This window comes from Neoarthrinium moseri (assembly GCF_022829205.1).
Source record: "Neoarthrinium moseri strain CBS 164.80 chromosome Unknown scaffold6_Wmoseri_CBS_16480, whole genome shotgun sequence".
Classification (NCBI taxonomy): Eukaryota; Fungi; Ascomycota; class Sordariomycetes; order Amphisphaeriales; family Apiosporaceae; genus Neoarthrinium; species Neoarthrinium moseri.
Genome location: NW_026055120.1, coordinates 1098625 through 1117561, shown reverse-complemented (window position 1 = coordinate 1117561; position 18937 = coordinate 1098625). Strand labels below are relative to the sequence as shown.

General features: G+C 54.8%; 8 protein-coding genes across 8 annotated transcripts; 1 reads left to right on the top strand and 7 right to left on the bottom strand.

The window, feature by feature from the left end:
- Window positions 1-1089: 1089 nt before the first annotated feature.
- On the bottom strand, window positions 1090-2567 carry JN550_002939 (uncharacterized protein; the record flags this gene model as incomplete). Its single annotated transcript, XM_049314287.1, has 2 exons — window positions 1090-2348; window positions 2414-2567. The coding sequence occupies 2 exons, from the start codon at window positions 2565-2567 to the stop codon at window positions 1090-1092; spliced, it is 1413 nt and encodes a 470-aa protein (XP_049175464.1).
- A 925-nt stretch (window positions 2568-3492) lies between these two features.
- JN550_002938 (uncharacterized protein) lies at window positions 3493-4927 on the bottom strand (the record flags this gene model as incomplete). The annotated part of the gene is made up of 3 exons (XM_049314286.1): window positions 3493-4223; window positions 4373-4795; window positions 4909-4927. The coding sequence occupies 3 exons, from the start codon at window positions 4925-4927 to the stop codon at window positions 3493-3495; spliced, it is 1173 nt and encodes a 390-aa protein (XP_049175463.1).
- A 1321-nt stretch (window positions 4928-6248) lies between these two features.
- On the top strand, window positions 6249-7124 carry JN550_002937 (uncharacterized protein; the record flags this gene model as incomplete). The annotated part of the gene is made up of 2 exons (XM_049314285.1): window positions 6249-6374; window positions 6447-7124. The coding sequence occupies 2 exons, from the start codon at window positions 6249-6251 to the stop codon at window positions 7122-7124; spliced, it is 804 nt and encodes a 267-aa protein (XP_049175462.1).
- A 180-nt stretch (window positions 7125-7304) lies between these two features.
- JN550_002936 (uncharacterized protein) lies at window positions 7305-8923 on the bottom strand (the record flags this gene model as incomplete). Its single annotated transcript, XM_049314284.1, has 2 exons — window positions 7305-8759; window positions 8822-8923. The coding sequence occupies 2 exons, from the start codon at window positions 8921-8923 to the stop codon at window positions 7305-7307; spliced, it is 1557 nt and encodes a 518-aa protein (XP_049175461.1).
- Window positions 8924-9766: 843 nt separating this feature from the next.
- On the bottom strand, window positions 9767-11350 carry JN550_002935 (uncharacterized protein; the record flags this gene model as incomplete). Its single annotated transcript, XM_049314282.1, has 1 exon — window positions 9767-11350. One exon carries the CDS (start codon window positions 11348-11350, stop codon window positions 9767-9769), a length of 1584 nt encoding a protein of 527 aa, XP_049175460.1.
- A 478-nt stretch (window positions 11351-11828) lies between these two features.
- JN550_002934 (uncharacterized protein) lies at window positions 11829-12869 on the bottom strand (the record flags this gene model as incomplete). The annotated part of the gene is made up of 2 exons (XM_049314281.1): window positions 11829-12180; window positions 12256-12869. The coding sequence occupies 2 exons, from the start codon at window positions 12867-12869 to the stop codon at window positions 11829-11831; spliced, it is 966 nt and encodes a 321-aa protein (XP_049175459.1).
- A 627-nt stretch (window positions 12870-13496) lies between these two features.
- Window positions 13497-15267, bottom strand: JN550_002933 (uncharacterized protein; the record flags this gene model as incomplete). The annotated part of the gene is made up of 6 exons (XM_049314280.1): window positions 13497-13508; window positions 13557-14055; window positions 14108-14211; window positions 14272-14665; window positions 14722-14852; window positions 14899-15267. 6 exons carry the CDS (start codon window positions 15265-15267, stop codon window positions 13497-13499), a joined length of 1509 nt encoding a protein of 502 aa, XP_049175458.1.
- A 715-nt stretch (window positions 15268-15982) lies between these two features.
- JN550_002932 (uncharacterized protein) lies at window positions 15983-18059 on the bottom strand (the record flags this gene model as incomplete). The annotated part of the gene is made up of 5 exons (XM_049314279.1): window positions 15983-16832; window positions 16889-17326; window positions 17378-17465; window positions 17560-17918; window positions 18037-18059. 5 exons carry the CDS (start codon window positions 18057-18059, stop codon window positions 15983-15985), a joined length of 1758 nt encoding a protein of 585 aa, XP_049175457.1.
- Window positions 18060-18937: the final 878 nt, after the last annotated feature.

The following is an 18937-nucleotide window of genomic DNA, read 5'->3' as shown; positions in this document are numbered from 1 at the left end:
ACGAGCCTTTCTATATACTGCTTTTCTATGTGTCGTCTTGTTTCTCCGGCCACAGCAGTACTGGTTTGGAGATATATTCCCACGTTGTGCTTCAAGGTTCTATGTTAGTTACATTTATGGCTCCAGCAAGTGATTCGTCAGAGGTGAACACGGCATGGCACGCATCTCAAAGCATCGGTCCTCGGTCGCGATTGGATGTGTTGAGTCGGTCGGATGTGTCAGCTACGGCCTCGAAATTTAGGTAGACAAAAGTGCGTATCTGCAGTACGTACTTGTATGATAGAGAACTATGTAATACCATCGTGCGCGTGAACATACATGCAAGCGAGTCTTTGTCCCAGCTACACTATACTACCGTGGGTGCGTTCATACCACATGCAGCAGGGTGCTGAGAGGATATTGTATGGAGACGAAGGTGTCAGACCACTAACACGGCCAATCAGACTGGTAATGACAGTCTCTGTCTTCCGATTCCTTCTCAGAGGCCGACCTAGACATCCTGGCAACTCTCCAAATCTTCGGGTCCGCGCGTCGTTGACCGCGTAAGTCTATCGCCTATTGTACCAATTTCATCAATAGCCCAGCAGCTGTGTGGGCTGAAAGTGGTCAATTAGCTGGTAGTGCTGTGGATGCAGCCCCGAGGCTGAGTCCAGCGTGCACCTGGAAACGCAAGTTCGTGTTAGGATTATTTAATCAAAATAGGAGTATCCCGTAAGGTTACCACATATGGCAAGAGTCCATATTTGGTGGTAGGCGCTTCTACTCTGTGGCAAGGTCGTCAAGTGAGAACACTAGCTGTTGTGGCGTATTGATATAATCCTGGTCTGGCGGTAGCAGCAGCGCGCATGACTTGATCATACGTCTTATGAATAGGCAGTCTTTACCAGACATGCTCTGAGGATTCTTTCTGGGGAAAAGCTCTGGTCCTGTGGCAGTTGTGTGCTGCTGGTTGTGTGGCATGCGTGCACCATCCTGCTCTCGACTGCTTGTGGCCGCCCCGAATCCAATGTCCTATTATGGTGCACCAAGCCAGGAGAATCTGGCATCAATGCTAATTGAACCGAGCAAGCTGACATTTTTGGTCGTCTCCTAGGCTTCTTTGACTCTCTTGACTGGGCGTACTAGGCTATCGTCCGGCAGGCCACTCCGTTTAGTCCCAGGAAGCGAGGAGGTTCGAATGTCATTATCGTCCTGGCTGACCCTGCGCATGGGATACGTGGTTTTCAACCCTTCAAAACAGTTATTGCTGACCTTGTCCCCTGTGCTGAAGAATGGATGTTGCAGGGCTTGTTGAGCCGTCAGACGCCTGTCAGGGTCATACTCTAAAAGACTAGCCAGCAGCTTGTAGCCTTCTTGGCCCAGTGAAGACAAGCTCGAGTTGGAGCTCGGCGACGACGTAGAGGAATGTGCACCTATGGTGCTATAGTACCACTTCTCCAGATGGGATGCCGAGGCGGCCTTGCTACCGTGGTGGTGGGAGTGATGGTGCAGCATTGGCGGCTGAAGGCTGCCCAGCGCGCCATACTCTGGCATGCCGGTAAGGTGAGGCCAGCGCTCCTTGGTCGGCAACCCCATGATGTCGACGATCTTCTGCATCTGGTTGCGCTGAAAAGGAACCGTCTTTTTTGAGTCCATCTTGGCCTCCTCTCCCTTGAAGATTGGCCGAAGGGAGAGCAGCTCGGCGAAGATACAGCCAACAGCCCACATATCAATGGCTGGCGTATAGTGACGGCTGCCCAGCAGAAGTTCCGGGGCACGATACCATATCGTAACGACAACCTTATCACCGCTGAAGAGGGAATGGAGGGGCTTCTGGAAAAGCCGAGCCAGGCCGAGATCCCCAATATTGACTTGCCCAGCAGAAGTGACCATGATGTTTGCTGGCTTCAGGTCGCGATGCAACACCCAGTTGTTGTGGAGATACTGACAGCCGTTCAGGAGCTGGAACATGATGCTTTTGACGGTCGCCGGAGGGATGGGGTGCCTTGGATTCTGGGTATGGTGGTGAATGATTTGTAGCAAGTCGTGCTCAGCGTACTCGAACACCATGAAGATGCACTTGTCCTCGAGAATTATCTCAACCAAGCGAATGACGTTCGGGTGGCTCAGCTCGGAGCAAAGTGCCATCTCGCGTACAGCAGACTGTGATATGCCGGTGTACTGGATCTGCTCACCCTCCTTGTCGGGCTTGAACTTTTTGATGGCAAACTCGCCAGGCTGGCCCTGTCGACCAACAGCCTTGTAGACTCGGCCATATGTTCCGCTGCTGATGAAACCGATTACCTTGTACTTGTCTATGACCCTAACCTTGGACTGGTAACCGGCATTAATACCACGGTCTGCGGGATCTAGGCATTCTATATTAGTACTCTACGCGGTATGCCATATCAAGATGTTGGTATGACGCGCTGACAGTAGTCCAGGTAGGGACGCGAAGGAAATGGAATCTCGTCCAATTGACGAATATGTCGGGGAGGAATTGGGCATTTCTCATAGCAAGACAGTGGATAGGAGGCCAAACTGTCATCACTTTCCATAGTCGCTTGACCAATAACGTCGAACGGCATGATTGTAAATAACCATAGATATTGTGGGAGGAGGTGCAGCTGGGGTGCGAGTATTGATCAAGGGGAGGGATATCGTTCACACGGGGAATGTGTGGAGGCTGTTTGGGTGTGTCGAAACCTCAGCAAATCAGAAAATTTGAGAACCAAGTACCTTCAAACGCTGCCTGCACGCTCCTCTTGAGACTCTGGTTCCTAGCCGATACCGAACCCGGACCAGAAGTCCCCGTTGGCGGGTTCGTAAGACTCATCTCGGTGGCTATCCGTAGATCCGATGGACCACTAGTGGAGAACCACCCAGATGCAGTCAAACTTGACTTCTGAAATCACTTGTCCTTTTCCAGGTTCGGCTAAGCACGGGGAAATGACCGACGATGTGTCTCGAAAGCACTCCAAGAGCCGGTCGAGCAAGATGATACTGAATGGGATGCCGAGATAAAGTGGACCCTCTGTACGGATGTTCCCGACGTAAAAAGCATCCGGCTGTCGCGAGGACCAGGGTCAGTATATATAGAGCAGGGAATTCAAAGAAGTGCTTGCTGATGTGATTGGGAAACAAGCACTGTTCTGTTGAATCAGCTCTGAGGTGATGGGCTGATGAGGAGAGGTCGGATCGGAGCCATATGTGTGGCTGATGTTGGGATTCCCGTGCAGGTGTGGCGCAGGTCCAGGGATGGTAGCAAACTCAGGGGAAGCAAGAGAAAGCCAATTCATAGGTTCGTGAATTGGGAACTCGGGTACGATCACAGCATCGTCTTTCCTGGTCAGGTTCAATGTGATTTCCTCTCATGTATTCTAATTCATCGGCATATAGAACTTTTGCATTGATGGCTCTGCGCAACGCCACGCCCGAGAAAATGGGATAACTCTAATAACCACCGTTCGGCTCGGCTGGACTCGACTCGACTTGCGTGACGGGAAGCTCGCTCTATCGCGGACCTAGCTTCTCCAGAACCCTTGTGCCCTGCTCTTCCCACTCCTGCTTTGTGATCCACATGCTCTCCTTGTCGGCCATGATGTTGGCCAGCACCGCACCACCCAAGAAAACCATGTGCCTCCGTCGCGGGGGGTCTTCTATCCTAACCTTGAACTTGCTCAAACGTTCGGGGTTGCCGCCCAGGACACGCGTGAGCCATAGCTGCTTCAACTCCTTCTCCAGGCGGCTGGGCAAGCCGGGATACATGCTGCTTCCACCCGACAGGACAATGGCCTTGAAGAGCGACGAGCGCACGTCGACATCGGCGGCCTGGATCGTGTTGAACAGAAACTCGGCAATGCCAGGCTGCTCGCAATCCACGAGGTGGGGTTGGAAGAGGCACTCGGGAGCCTCGAAGCGCTCGCTCCCTACGCGGATGACACGGCCGTCGGGCAGGGTGTAGCTCTCGACGAGGACGGTCGTATCTTCACTAAGACGCTTGTCCAGCTCCAGGTCGTAGGAAACATAGCACAGCTTCTCCTTGATCTGACGCACTGTCTCGAAGTCGGCGGTCCGGTTGAGCGCATAGCCTCTGCGCAGCAGCAGGGCAATCAGGTTGCGCGTGACGTCGCGGCCGGCAACATCCAGCCGCCGGGTGAGGTGGTTGAGCACGACTGATTCGTAGACGGGGACAATGTGCGTGACACCATCACCGGAGTCTACGACGACACCGGAGCTGAGACCTGCAGGTGGTTCACATTAGCGTACAGTCCCTCGGCCGCTTGACTGGCGAGGCCAGCCCCATGGCTATGGCGGGAGTCGCGTAGAATAGGGCCCGCCTGGCTGGCTGGCTGGCTGCTGGCCGCTGACTGGGGAGCAAAGTGTGACGTACCTTGGGCATACAGGGCCAGCACGGCCTGGATGGCGACATAGACTCCGCCGAAGCCGTAGCGGTCGAACATGACCTCGCACATCTGCTCGCGGTTCCTAAGGGGGTTCATGGGCGGTTCGGTCAGCAGGATCTTGCGGCCGGTCGGGTCGACCTTCATCTTCTCGAAGAAGGTGTAGTCCCAGAGGTGCTGCATATCGTCCCACTTCTTGACGATACCGTTCTCCATAGGGTAGCTGATCTGCAGCATGGTACGGGCGGCAGCGGCCTCGTCACCGCACATGATGTCCTTGATGATCATGTCATTGTCGCTGCCCTTCTCTTCGGATCGCAGGATGGGGCGGCCGACGATGGAGGGATATTGGAATTCGGGGAAGTTCTGGGCGGCGTATCCGACCTTGAGGAAACCTGTGCCGCCATCGAGAACTGCGGCGCATGGCCGTCAGCCAGCGTTCGGAGCGCACGCAACAGTACCAGCAGTCGGGACGGGGGAAGAGGGGAGAGGGGAGAGGGCGAAAGGGAGAGAGCCAGGCGATTACCTATGGGAGGAGCCGCCATGCTGGGTGACGGGCGGCGGGAGAGAGCAGAGGCAGCGGGCTATGAGGGATCGTGCGCTGCCGGGAGCCGGCCTGTTCAGTTCGGGATGGTCGAGATGAGGGTATTCGCGGATGTCGGGCGTAGGGCACGGAATGGAACAGTGGCAGCTGAGCTCCGGATGTGGCCTTGCTGGCTGGCTGGTTGGCTCGCCGAGTGGATGGACGTCAGTCTGGAGATGGAGATGATGGCGGGGTCGCACGGCGGCTTGGGGGGCCCAGGAGAGGTACAGCCACACTGTTGGGCCACTGATCGAGTGACCTTGGTGCAGGCAGCTCGCTGCCCGCTGGGAACCGGGAGCTTCAGCCTGTCCAGGCCTTGGTTACTGTAGTGCCCCCACTAAGTTAGGTACCGAGGGTGCCTACCTAGGTACTGTGTACTGTGGTAAGCGGAGACGTAGAGGGGAGGGAGGGTGCTGTGGCTCAGCACAGCTCTGCAGCTTTGCAGCCACCTGAGCACCTTGGAAGCCCAGAGCCCCCGCCGTCATATGCCCCCGCAGCGAGGCCCAGAGCCCGCCCAGTTGGCCCGCTACCCCTGGACCTAGGTAGAGTTACCTACCTCCAAAGGTACCGGACGTACTGTAAGCACGCACTTCAATGTCAAGTTCTTGGCTTACCCACCCAGCATTAGTGACCTTTGTACGGATGTTCTATAGCAAGCAGTGGAGCAAAGTCAGATGTGTTGATCATCCTGCCATTTGTATAGACTCGCGTGCTGAGGGCTGCCCTAGCGCTTTGGTCTGCGGCTACTAAGGGTGACGGCGCGACATACCCGACTGGGCTGGACGAGGGAAGGGACCAAGGGACATTCCACATCAGAGCTCCCCGGCCAGCTCCACAGATTGCGTACCCAGCTAGGCATAACTAGTTGCTTCGGTGTCGCGGCCGGCCAAGCTCCTGGCTGAATGGGCTGCACGGAAAGGAGAGCCATATATCGGACTGAGAGTGTCTACCTGGACTTCTTTCATCTGCAAGATCGTCCTCGTCCTGTCGTACCTGCCTACCTAGTGACTCAAGGCAAACTGTTTACGCTTCAATTGACCGCGTGGCTGGCCGGTCTAGGCATAAGAACCAAGTCAGCTGCTTGGGAGGGGGTGGACGGGGATTCAGCGCAACATCACCGTCATCGGCCCTCAAAGTTAGAACCGCCCAAGTGGCGATACTTCCTGTGTCCTCGGCCTCCAAACCCATCTGCTATACTTGAAATAATTGCTCCTCCCTAGTGAAGAGTGTGTAAAACCCGTTGCACGCATATCCCACCACTCGGCTGCCGCTCGTCGTTTATAATGTCGCCTCAGGGTGTGGCGGATGGCGGCTCTTATAACGCCAACATATTGGTGCTAAACCCCAACTCGTCCAAGGACATGACCGAAACCATCGAGACGGCCATCGGGGCGATTCCACTGTCAGATGTGAGTATTGCGATCCCGTCAACAACACTAGGGGCAGGCTGGGCCTGGACTGCTGATACCGTACTCGCCTAGTCCACCTCCTTGGAATTCTACACGGCTCCCTCCGCCGCTCCGCCCAGCATCAATGACGGCGACGACATTGCCGCCAGCACCGTGGCCGTTCTGGCCGACGGGTGGTGGGACACCGGGAATGAGCGCTCCTTCGCGGGCATGCTCGTCGCATGCTATAGTGTGCACCCGTTGGTAGGCCAGCTCCGCCAGAAGCAGTCCAGGCCCGTTGTCACTGGTATCTTCGAGGCCAGCATCCTGACCGCACTGGCCCTCCTTAGGGGCCCTGGCGACAAATGGGGTATCGTCACGACGGGCAAGTGGTGGGAGGAACATCTGGCCAACGGCGTTCTGGACTTCCTCGGCGCTCCGGAGAAGACGGACAGGACTGAGAATTCCAAGTTCGCCGGCGTCGAGTCCACAGGCCTGAACGCTTCCGACTTTCACCATGGCGTTGCGCCCGAAGTGGTGAACCGGAAGATCAGGGACGCAACCAAAAGACTCTTGGCTAAGGGCAACGTGACTTGCATCGTGATGGGGTGTGCTGGGATGGCTGGGATGAAGGCCGAGATTCAGAAAGCAGCCCGCGAGGCACGCGGTGAAGAATTCGTGCGGAAGACATTGAGTGTCGTGGATGGAGTCGGAGCTGGCATACTTCAGCTCCAGACCATGATCACGCAGCAGCGGGTTCTCTCCATGTGATTGGCACTACCTGCAACAGAGTGAAAAGCCACCATCAAGGGTCAGGGGTCAGGACAGACACTCTCGGCCAGATCAAGCCAACCTACTGGAACAGCGCACCCTGATACTATTTTGATTCGGTGCCTATACTGAATATTGGGTTCCTATCTGTAGCATAATTGAAGATTGTTTACGGCTGGCTCAATCAAGACGTCTTGTCCGCCCCCAGACTTCATCCGCGTCCTTCTTGCCTTTCGTCTCTGGTACCTTCCAGGACACGAATAGGCCCGAGCACACAGCCAGTGCAGCAAACACAAAATAAACCCAGCCGGCACGGCCAAACCGCTCATTCAGGGCAGCATTGATGATGGGGAAGAACTGGGCAACCAAAAATGTGGCAATATAGTTGGCTGCGAGGCACCAACTCTGCGTCGCGCCAACAGCCTCCTGGCCTACAAGTTCGCTGGCCATCATAAAGGGGACAGGCCCGAGGCCGACAGCGAATGCCGCAACAAAGAAAAGTACCGTCACGGCGCTCAGGATCTTGATCCCAAATATGATGGAGAGTGCGAGACACAAGGCGCTGGTGCCTTGTCCGGCGATGGACAGCAGCAGACAGGTCTTGCGGCCGAGCTTATCCGGCAGAGGGGAGCATGACACGGTCACGATCAGGTTGATGGCCGAGATTACGATGGTTAAGAGCGCCGAGCTGATCGGGAGCAGGTCTGCAAGCAGGGATACCGAGTACATGATGATGGAGTTGATGCCGCATAGTTGCTGGGCAAACATGATGCCAATGACGGCAACTATGGCCGGCCGAGTGTCGGGGTCCCGGACGACTTGGAGAAAACCGTGGTGGCCACTTTTTCTGCCTCCTTTGGTTGCGGAGCCCGCAGTCGAACCCCTCCTGGTTGTCGTAGGGTTTACGTCGGCGTCTGCAGCGCCATCCAGGAGGCCTTCCTCTTCGGGGATCACGACGTCCGAGCCCCAGGATGCAACTTCTTCCTCAATGTCGTAGTCCTTGCCTCGGATGCGTTGGAGCGTTCGTTTCGCTCGAGAAACGCTCTTGTTGGCGGCGAGCCAAGCTGGGCTCTCGGGGACGAGGGAAAGGCCGAGGCCCTGTGCTCCACCGATCACGACTCCCGTGCCGAGGATCCATCGCCAGGCGGAGCCGTAGCTCAGGAAGTACCCCAGGGTCTGGGTTGCCAGTATACCGACGTTGATGCTGATCTGGGTCATGACGCCAAAGAAGCCTCGCTCCTTGGGCGGGGCGATCTCGCTGATGTACAGTGGCACGATGACGGTCGATGCTCCTGCGCCAGCGCCAGACAAGAGTCTCCCAATAGACATGACGGGAACCGAGCGGGCTACCGTCTCGACCAAGGAGCCGATGACGAAGAGCACACTTGTAAGTCGCATCGCAAGAAGCCGTCCTCTGGCCGACGATATCGGGCCTGCCCCGAGCGCACCGACGAGTCCTCCAATCGTAAAGGTGCTGGAGACGACAGCGAACGCAGCATTGTCCATGGGTATGCAATCGGCAGTGTCCGGTGTATGGGCGTCGCCGGAGCTTAGAGACGAGAAGAGGGCAGCGATCCGAGTCGAGATGGACTTCTTCTGACAGGTGATGACATCTTGTGGTGCGTTCAGCTCGGCCTGCACCAGACCCAGGTTAGAATTAAGGGAAGCAATGGCTCCGCAGGCATCATGGCGCTTACCAGATGGTACCCGAACTGCAGAGACCCAAGGGTGCTGATGACAATCAAGAGGACAAGGTACGGCGAGACATCGTGGACGAACTGGCGCAGACCAGACGCCATTGTATGGTGGTGGACTCGGCGGAGTCGTCGCAAGAAGGGCGGTGGGATGGAGACGGAGGGACTGTCTGTCCTTGGCGTTGGCTCAAACAGCCAGTCTGGGCAATGGCACCGTCGTGCACAAGCCGTAGATGGGACGGCAGATCAGAACGTGAGGTCCGGTGCAGATAATGGTGCGGTGCAGGTCGACGCACATACACATACTCTATATATATGGTCTCCTAGTGCTACTTAGATGTGGAAACGTGTTGTCGGACGGGGGGGGGGGGGGGGTTCAAGTTCTCGTTACCTGACTACCGGCACAATTGCGGGCGGCCCGCAGCGGAAGAAAGCGTCAGGTCCGGGGTGCATTTGGCGGGGGAAGCCGGGCCGTGGGGCGGCGGGCTCAGCTGCAAGCAACTGCGCGGGACGAAACTCGATCCCTCCATGCCCCTTGTCCGGTGATGATAAGTTCTACTCATGGACATGGTCCCACGGCTCAGATTCAACGTGCCGCAGCAGGACATGTTGGGAAAGGCTATAGAACTACATTCGAATTGTTCTCTCACCAGGACGCACCGGAAATGACGCACGGGGTGCATCTCGCTTGCCCGCTTGTGCTGTGCCACGAACGCACAAGTATGTGTAATCCCCAACTTGCAGGTCATCGGTGGCCCCGGAACAAAAGCATCTCGATGCCGCAGCTGCAACCGCAGGAGACGTCCCGCACAAGCGTAGCACCACATCGCAGCCCAGTGACAGTGACATGACAACTTGGATGAATTCCAGATAGGCAGGCATGAGGGTATTCTATGCTCAGTACACATGTTCCGCATCAGCCGAAGCCGCCACAGCCCCGGCTCGTCCTCATTCTGCTGTTTCGCTGGCCGGGCGGCTCCCCTTCCAGATATCGGCTCGCTGGCTCTCGTCTTCCTGCTCCTCGTCCATGCCGAACTTGGTCATGCTAAAGTCCGGCAGCCGTTTCTGCTCCTTTCGTGACAGCCCATGCTTGAGCTTCCACCGTCTGAGCTTCTCCAGCTCCTCGGCGACCCTCTGTCTCTCGGCGTCCTCGTCCAGCATGGTGCCCTCAATACTGAGGTACCCATAGTCACCGCTGACGCCCACTTCGAAGTTCTTGATCTGGAAGCGCATCGTGCCTCGTACCCGCTGTCCTTGACTGTCCACCCAGTATCCGGTCGTGTGCAATTGGCTAACATCGTCATCACCCTCGTCCGCGGGGTCGGGGGTTGGCAGCTTGGCTTCCTCGGGCGTCTTTTCGCGTCCTTTACCCTTGGACTGCCCCTGGCCCAGTAGACTGACCCATCGCCATCCTGTTGGCAGGCGTCCTGCTTCGATGGAAGCGTTGAACATGCCCCAGCACACGACGCCCAGATGGCCTTCGGTCTGCATGTTGACCGAGCCCTCCATCCAGGCGCCCCGAGAGGGCTTGAACAGGTCAAGCTTGGCAGTCAGCCATCCAAAGGCCACGGCGTACTCGTCGATCGACTCCAGCACGGCCTCGTCCGAGTTGTCACTGTTCTCGGTCAGCGACCCCTTGCCCGGTACCTCTCCCAAGCGGACGTCGTGGTATCCCAGGAGCACGCCCTTGAATGCTGGCACGTAATGATTCAACAGAGGCTTGAGGTGCTGGTCCGCGTAGCCGTCGACGGGCTCGATCATGCCCATCGGGAAGAGGGGTAGATACTGCGACACCTGCTGGGTGAAGAAGGGATATGGCTGCTCTGGCAGCTTGCCAAAGGGCTTGCCAGCCGACGTGGTGGCGGCAGCAGCAGCATCGACATCCACGGCGTTGACATCTGCGGAGTCGTCCCCACCCTTGCGGCGCTTGTCCTTTTTCTCCTTCTTCCGCCTCTTCTTCTCGGCTTGCGCAGCTTCTTCGTCCTCGATGTCTTCGGGGGCTTCCGCCTGGGCCGACTGTGGGGGGTCCTCGGCGTCATCTTGTTCGCGTGTCTTGTCCCTGTGTTTCCTCGACCTCCTGTCCGCCTTTGCCTCTTTCTCGTGGTCGGCTACGGTGGCGGCAGCGCTGGTTGTGATGGCGGCTGCGAGGTCGGCAGCTCCCTCGGTCTGATGTCGCTTCTTGTCCTTCTTCCTCTTCTTGCCAGTCTCGGGTTCCGATGTGGGTTCTTGTACATCGGCCATGGATGTGTCGCCGTTCGCCGGCTGCTCGTTGTGCGCATCTGACTGTCGCTTCTGTTTCCTCCGCTCCCTCTTCTGCTCCTTCCTGCTGGCGCGGTCGGCGTGCGGGTTCTCCGTATCATCGTCGGCAATGGCTTCGCTCTTGGACCGCTTGTGTCTGCGCTCCTCCTCGGGCTGGGCCTCGGCGTCTCGATGCCGCTTCTTGGACTTGTGGTCGCCCTTCTCCCGTTTGGACTTCTTGTCCTTCTTTTCGGGGGCCATGGCGGCGGCCGGCTCGGGCTCCGGAGATGGCATGATGTTGCAATTGATTCACTGGGCGTTGGCCGCAGGCCTCTCCAGGGGGATGGCGTTGCTCAGGACAAAGTCGAGCGTAGGAAATTTTTGGGACAGCGGTCGATCATCAGAGTCCGCCTGGTCTTGCAGAGCGATTGGCAGGGTCTCGCGAGAAAAAAAAAAGTTTTAGTGGGGTATCCTGGGCACAATTTTCTGCGGGAGCTCTCGTCAACCAATGGGGGCCCGTGTCATCCCAGGCCAGCCAGCCAACTGAAACTACCTTGGTTAGTCCTTGACTACCACGGCCAGCTCAGCCAACAAACGTCTCACGGACGGCGAGCCGGATGGTTCGCCGTTGTCCTTCCGAATCGCGTATGCCGTTTAAGAACGGAAGAACGGAAGAGCGCAATAGAAATAGAGACCTTTCTATCATGCAAAAGCATCGTTGCCGGCCATCTATATCACTCGGCCAAACTCCGCCGGCTCGCACTAACAAATCTCAATAGCCCTTTCCCATAACCGCCCGCTCAACCACAGCACTCAGAGGCTCCAAGTCATCCGGTTTGACGCCCAGACGCTCGTTGTCCGTCTTCTCGTACAGCGTCTTCCCGTCGGACCAGATTCTCCTGAGTGTGAAACCGGTTGCTAGTGGGTTCCCTTCGTCCCAGAGTCTCTTTTCCGTTTCTCGGAGCTCAGCCTTGGATGTGTACTTGACCTCAAACTTGGATGCTGTCTGCTTCTCAAACTCGGCCAGGATATCGCTCTGCGTCCGCACAAATGACTGCACCCTCAAGATCCTTCCCTGCGATGCCTGCGGGCTCGCCAGTGCAGCCGCCACGAACTTTCCGACACTGGTCTTCAGTCAGCACGAGACTGTGGTTTTTTCTTTTGTCTCCCTTCAGGGGCCGCATAGGCTCGTCACTTACTCCGGCATGGTCGTGAATCCGATCCTGTCATCACCTTCCCCAATGAGCACCGCCTTCTTCTTCTTCCAGTCGTAACCACCACCAGCCTCGGCTCCGGGTTTGTATTCCAGAAACATGTCTGCATATGGTCCAGTGACTACGTATGTGATCTTAACCTTCTTGACGTTCTCTCGGATGAACTTCCGGACCTTGAGTTTGTTCTGGTGCGGCTTCTCGTCCTTGCTGGTCTCATCATACTCGATGTCCGTGCCATATTCGCTCGGGAAGAACCACTGCACGCTGTCGCTCTCCTCGGCAAGGCGTAGCAGCTCGATCTGCTCCAGAAGACCAGTGCGGCCTAGACACGACACCACCGTGTCAACGTCCTTATAGGCTTTGCGGACGTCGTCGGCGCTGTTGATGTCGCCCGTGATGACTGTCAAGCCCTGTGACTTCCAGGAGGACAGCAAGGCTTGCTTTGCCGGGTTCGACGCCGTTCCGGGAGACGTCAGGATAGAGATGTGTGACAAGGAGCTGAGCCGGGGCTTGGCGGCGAGGATAGCCGTTGTAATGTACTTTCCGATCACACCCGTCGCACCGATGACGAGAATCTTGGAAGGAACGGAGCTGGCCATGGCGGGTATCGACCTCCCTATGTTTTGCTACTTTAATGCCCTGGACTCTCCTTGCTTGAAACTATGTGGTTGGGTTTGGTGTGCACGAAACCGAGGTCGACCACGTGCGAGCTTCATGGAATTGTGTCAGAGTTGCTCCACCTAGCTTCCGGGGCGGCCTTCAACCAGGGCAGTTCCGCAGTGGGGAGGTTCCAATGTTGTCATTGCGGGGTAACTTGCAATCAACAGGGCGCACAAGTTCACGCATGGTCACGACATCGGCTTCGAGCGAGAACCCGGTCGAGAGCGAGTGCCTGTTTCTAATTACGATGGGCTGAGATGCCCATGGCATCGTAGAAGACAGAGGAGCCGTTCAAGGCCGGAGCCTCAGGCGGTACAAGACCTTCCAGGCCGGGATTCTCAGTATACAGGCACCATCCAATGCTCTGCTAATCTGGCGCTCGCTAAACGATGTGCTCACGAAGCTATCTGGTGCCAGTAGTCAATTGAAGGGGACGGTTATCGGAGTAGTATGCGGGGATGACCGCGCGGCCTTTGTCTAGGAACAAGGCCAACAAGACTCATATCTGCTACATATATACGTGCCGTTCATGCTTTCAAAAGTCTATCGGATCCTAAAGCTTCGTTCTAGTAGACATACTGGATTCTAGTCAGTGAATGAGCTGCTGTGTCAAGATCAGCACGTACCTTGAAATACGGGTTCTCGAGGTCAGTCTCGTCTAAGAATGCCCTTTCATACCCCTGAGCGTCTATGTCGTTTCCAGGACTAACACCATTGATTAGGGCTTTCCGCTTCTTGTTCCGGGACCAGAGGAGTAACCATATCCCACCCAGACTCAAGACTTGAACACCGATGCAGAAGAACATCATACCCACTCCAAGATTATACACTGGAGCCTGTTCCGATTTGAAAAAGAAGGGGCCAATGAAGTTGCCCAGGCAATACCCAATCAACAACATTGCATTGGTTGTAATCTTCTTCGTGTGGCCGGCCGTATTCGCTGTGGCTACAGCCATTGAAAGTGTCCATGTCGCAGTGTACGTGAATGAGATCCATAGACAGACCAGTCGGCCGTATGGCTTGGTGTTGTCGATGAGCCACAGCCCACAGACACCGGCAAGGAACGGAATAAGGCAGACAAGCATAGTAGCAAGTCGCGAGTTCTTGACATATGAGGCAAAAAAGCTAATTCAGGTCAGTCGGTGTCGCCCTGCCGACCTCATCATCTCGAACCTACCAGGCTAAAGGACAAACAACCAATTGGACGGCACCGGAAGGCATCTGGATCAAAGTGGTCTGCAGGTTGGAAAACCCTATTCCTTTTATAATAAGCCCCTGGAACTGTAGACCGGTTAGCAATTCGGGGGCACTCTCAACTCTCCGGTATGCCGATGAGCTTACTGTGGTCAGCCCGCCATTGGGAGAATTACTGGCTACAGCGAACAAGAAGAGTAGCCAAGTCTTAAGATCAAGCATCGCCTCTTTGAACTGCTTCACCTTGAAGTGCTTGTTTTCGATTCCTGTGTTGTTTGCCTTGACTCGGTTGATCGCCAAAGACCGCTCATGGGCCGTCAGGAACTTCGCGCTCAAAGGTGACCCGGGGAGGCAGAAAACAAGAAGTATTCCCCATGCAGTAGTTATGGCACCCCAGATGAGAAAGATCAATCGCCAGCTGGCTAAGGATGACTGAATATGACCAATACCAAAACTTGCGATGCCTGCAATGACGTATCCAAGTCCTGCTGAGCCAATCCATATGCCCATCCGAAGTGGCTGCTCCTCACGAGAGTAATACCTTGCACCACTGTCAGTACCAGTTGTTAAGCAATTTTCTTCCGGTAATTATCTTACATAGAAAACAACAGCATGGTTCCAGGGTTGATGGATGCCTCAAAGACGCCCAAGAACGTTCGAGCAGCTGCCAGTCCGGCGAAGTTGAACGCACATGCATGACACATCAAAACTATACCCCAGGTGATAACCTAGAAGATCAGCGTGATGACCGCCTCTTTATAAGCGCTTACTTACCGTTCCTGACATAAAGTAGTTGATTGGGAGTCGTTGCAGCATCATGCTGGTTGGGAACTCCCACGCGAGATAACCCAGGTAGAAGATTGCTCCTAGCCACGAATACTCCGTACCATGCAGGTTGAGATCAGCCTGGAGGTTGAAGACTGCTGCATAGCCCAAGGTAGTTTTGTCAATCGACTGCAGGGCATAGGTGATGCAGAGCAAGGGCATCAACCGAAGATCGATCTTCCATAAGAGAGACTGGAGCACCTTCCTGTCGACATGATCATTCTCGGCTTCGTGGACTAGATCTAATGCAGCCCTTGCTGGCTTGTTCGCGACCACTCTCTTGGTGTCCATCTGCGAATTGTCTTTCGTGTCACTCATTGTTCCTGCTACCTACAAATGTCTAAGGTAATGGCGTACACCGTGAGCTTCCTGCAAAGTCTCAAGCCTGCTGAAAGGTGCCCCTCCATATATCTCGTGCTTATCGGCATGTCTAGGATCCACGGTTCAAGTGACCCGTCTAGCTCTCATGGATTACATATGGTTGGCCGCAAGTCACACTTTTCTCTGTTGTTTGGACTGGGGTACGGCTGCGGAGACCTGGGTTGCCCGCGGGAAACTACAACTTAACTCAGCGAATGGCTGTCTCCACTCGGAAGCAATGGTCATAATGTCAGCACACTTGCCCGCCAAGAAACAGTTTACCTCGATACGATAAGGGGCCCAAAAGGTTCTGTCAATTAGATCCCTGTGGCCAATCGTGGCGATTTGGCTTTCATTTGGTCGAATGGCTTCCTGCCTGGGACATTGCTGGAGTTAGATTACTTAGCTCTCAATGGTCAATGCCAACAATCTGGAGATGATCTGGAGATGAGCTTGCCCGACAGCATTGAGAAGGGACCATAAGCGCACCACGTCGAACAGTCTCGAGATCCGTGGTTTCTTCAAAATTGTTGCTTGGCTGGGCTAAGGAAAGCGATAACATTCAGGCCATGAGCCAATGACTTAGCTTTAGAGGTCCTATTTGCATAGAGGATAGCAGAAATAATGTCCACCACCCGCGTGATATAATGCTAGGACACTTTGATATTGCTATTTATACTACACTGCTATTGAATGTGCCCCATAAGCTGGGAAAGAGCTGGTCAATGAACGATGCATCCGGTATGGCCATCTCTTGCAACTCTGGCCAAGGCATACTTGGAGCGCTTGTTGTAGAATATGGTAACATCAGTCGCTCTATTATCTCAGCATGTTGCGCCAGACAAACATCACCAAGGTCCCATCCATACGCATCTTTATGGCTGCGCAGTGCAACAATCAGGTCCCAGGCGAGGCGTAGTGAGCTGCTCTGTGCTAATCCCAGTTGACTGCTCTCTGTTTCCAAAGCACACCGCAGCAGAAATGTTGTGGTGGATGGAAACACGAAGTTACTGACGGGCAACCAGAAATCTCCCAGATTTGTTTCTCGTAGGTCTTGGACTAATAGCACAATTTGTTCTGCGGTGATTCTGACCTGCATATATCGATTGGCGAGCATATCCGAATCGGCATCGTGTTTCTCTCTGTCATCTTCAAGCTCGAGCCTGCGAAGGAGAAGCTGCGTCGACAGATACGCGAGCCGCAGATTAGCTGCCCCAGGTAAGTCCAGATGCGTGCCCCGTGTTATAATGCGACGCACGTCAGCTCCAAGAGTCTCGACCCATCGGTTCAGCTTGAACTCGAGATTCCCGATCACACCGCATCTTTCTCTATCGACTCGATACAAGTGTTGCAAATAATAATCGAGGACATTCGTCGTCAAGTCAAAGAGGGCCACGAAAACTGATACCGCATTAGCGGCACCAGTAGCACCGCCGTGCTGTTGAAGGTAGGCCGCAGATGGTGATGGCACGTCATATTGGGTTCTTTGAATATGAGAAGGCGTACCATACGCCAAACTCGACCTAAGGAAAAGGTCTCGATTAGCCGCGATGTTTCTAACCCCTCTCGCAGAACTCACCACTTGTCATGAATGAGAAGAGACCACCATATCTTCATTCGTAGAAATTTCTCGGCCTCTGGAATGTCCCACGGAAGAGGGTCACGATTCAACCCAAGTGAGTGCGCGAGTGACACAGCAGCACCCAGTTGAACCCCGTTTCCAATCAGGGATGTTGTCGGTCGGCCGCCGATATTGAGTAACAGCGCTGTGATGGTGGAAATTCCCGGTGAGAGATGTAGTTCGGAATACAATGCTTCATTGGCCAGGTTCCATATGAAACGTATGTCAGGCGGCCGATATTGTCGGAGTTGAGGAGAGAATCGCCAGTAGACTAACGTATGAGCGTACAAACATGACAGCAGTGCGGGTGATATCTTTTCTTTCGCATCACGGTGCTGCTTCTTGAATGATTCGAGGTCTAGAAGAGGTAAACAGATGTTCACCTTGTCAAAATACCTGCATGTAACTCGTGAGCACACTGGTCATCCACTTGCACGACACACTTACAAATCTATAAGCTGGTCGATACAGGGCTCTAGGAGCTTCTCAATAAAGTGAAGCTTTTGTTGTGAGGGGTTCGGGCTGTTGTCCATCCCTGAGGGTGTTCGGTGTCAGCAACCATAGTTGACAAGAACTGAGACGTGGGTAAAGTATGTTTAATGGTTTGGCAACAAATCGTATTGACGTACCAATGGGACGCTTCTTGACTGTCGCGAATAGTACTGGCTTCGAACGACTCGCAGGGACCGGGCGAACCATCCGCACTCCTCCATTGCTGCTACTGATTATTGAAAGATAATCGGCGAGCACCTGACTGTCGCTTGTATTGGCAGGGCCAACAATATGTGGGTTTTCCTGCTCTGCATCATCTGCTGAGAGAGGCGTCGGCTGGCAGTCCTTTTCTGCACGCCTCAGCTCCGCCCAGGTATTGCCCGTAGGAGGGCTGGACTCATTAATATTGGAAACTGCCGACCTATCATCTTGTGCCGTGACGGGACTTGAGGCCGCCAATGCAGACCTTGATGATGCCGGCCTTCTTCGACTGGGGCTTTTGATGACACGGTTAGATGTTTCATTGGTCTTGGGCTCGACCTCTCCTGCAAATACACATTCGGTCCCATGTACTCGGCACATCAAGCATAAGGTGGACTGAGCTTCGATCTTACATCTCGACTTCCGGCGCCGACATGGTTGACAAGCTGGTCGCAGATGAGACCGGTATGGTCGCTCCTGAGAGCCAGACGCTGGAGACTGCATCTTTTGGTGGTTCTCGGCTTGTCCCTGCTGGCTCGTCGTCCAAACCTCCGCGGGAAAAGGGTCACTCCAGTCCAAATGGAATCGCGACATAATCATAGCTTCTGAGCATTTTCGGGCGGGGAGCTGGTTTCGATAAGCCATCGGCCAACTCCCCCCATTCCCAGAGCGTTACTAACTAACTAGTGCTAGTGTTGAATCCTTCCCCACTTCCAGTTCGCCGCGGAACGTCGCCGATCGGACACTGTTATCTAACTTACGCCCGCTAAGCTAGCTCCGACAGAAAGTCTTATTAAACACACTCAGGTACGAGTTACTTCATGTTCAAGCTATATTGAAAGCCCCCGCATCACGAGCCAGCTTCTAGTAAGGGTTGGCATGCAGGGTAATCATTAAAGCCTCCTAAGAACAAAGTGATCGAGGGCATTTGCCTCCATGTTGAACATCTGCATGCTAATCGACTTTCCCTGGTTTGAATAAGATGAATACCCATCCGTACCAGGCTTTAGATATTGACGGACGGGTCAAGAGGGTTCTGGCCAACACTCCCTTAATCGACGGCCACAATGACCTGCCTCAGCAGCCACGCGCCTGTTTTCACGGCAAAATTCACAACAACGAGAAATTCGATCTCGACAAGGGGTTTGAAAGAGGAATGACAGATATTCCTAGGTTAAGAGAAGGCAGGTAGAGCCCCTCCCGTCTACAATACTACCTGTTAACTATTCTAAGGTGCTGTGGGTGGTCAATTTTGGTCGGTCTGCGTACCGTGTCTGAGATCGGCAGAAAACTTCTCCACGCCTGAATATTCCG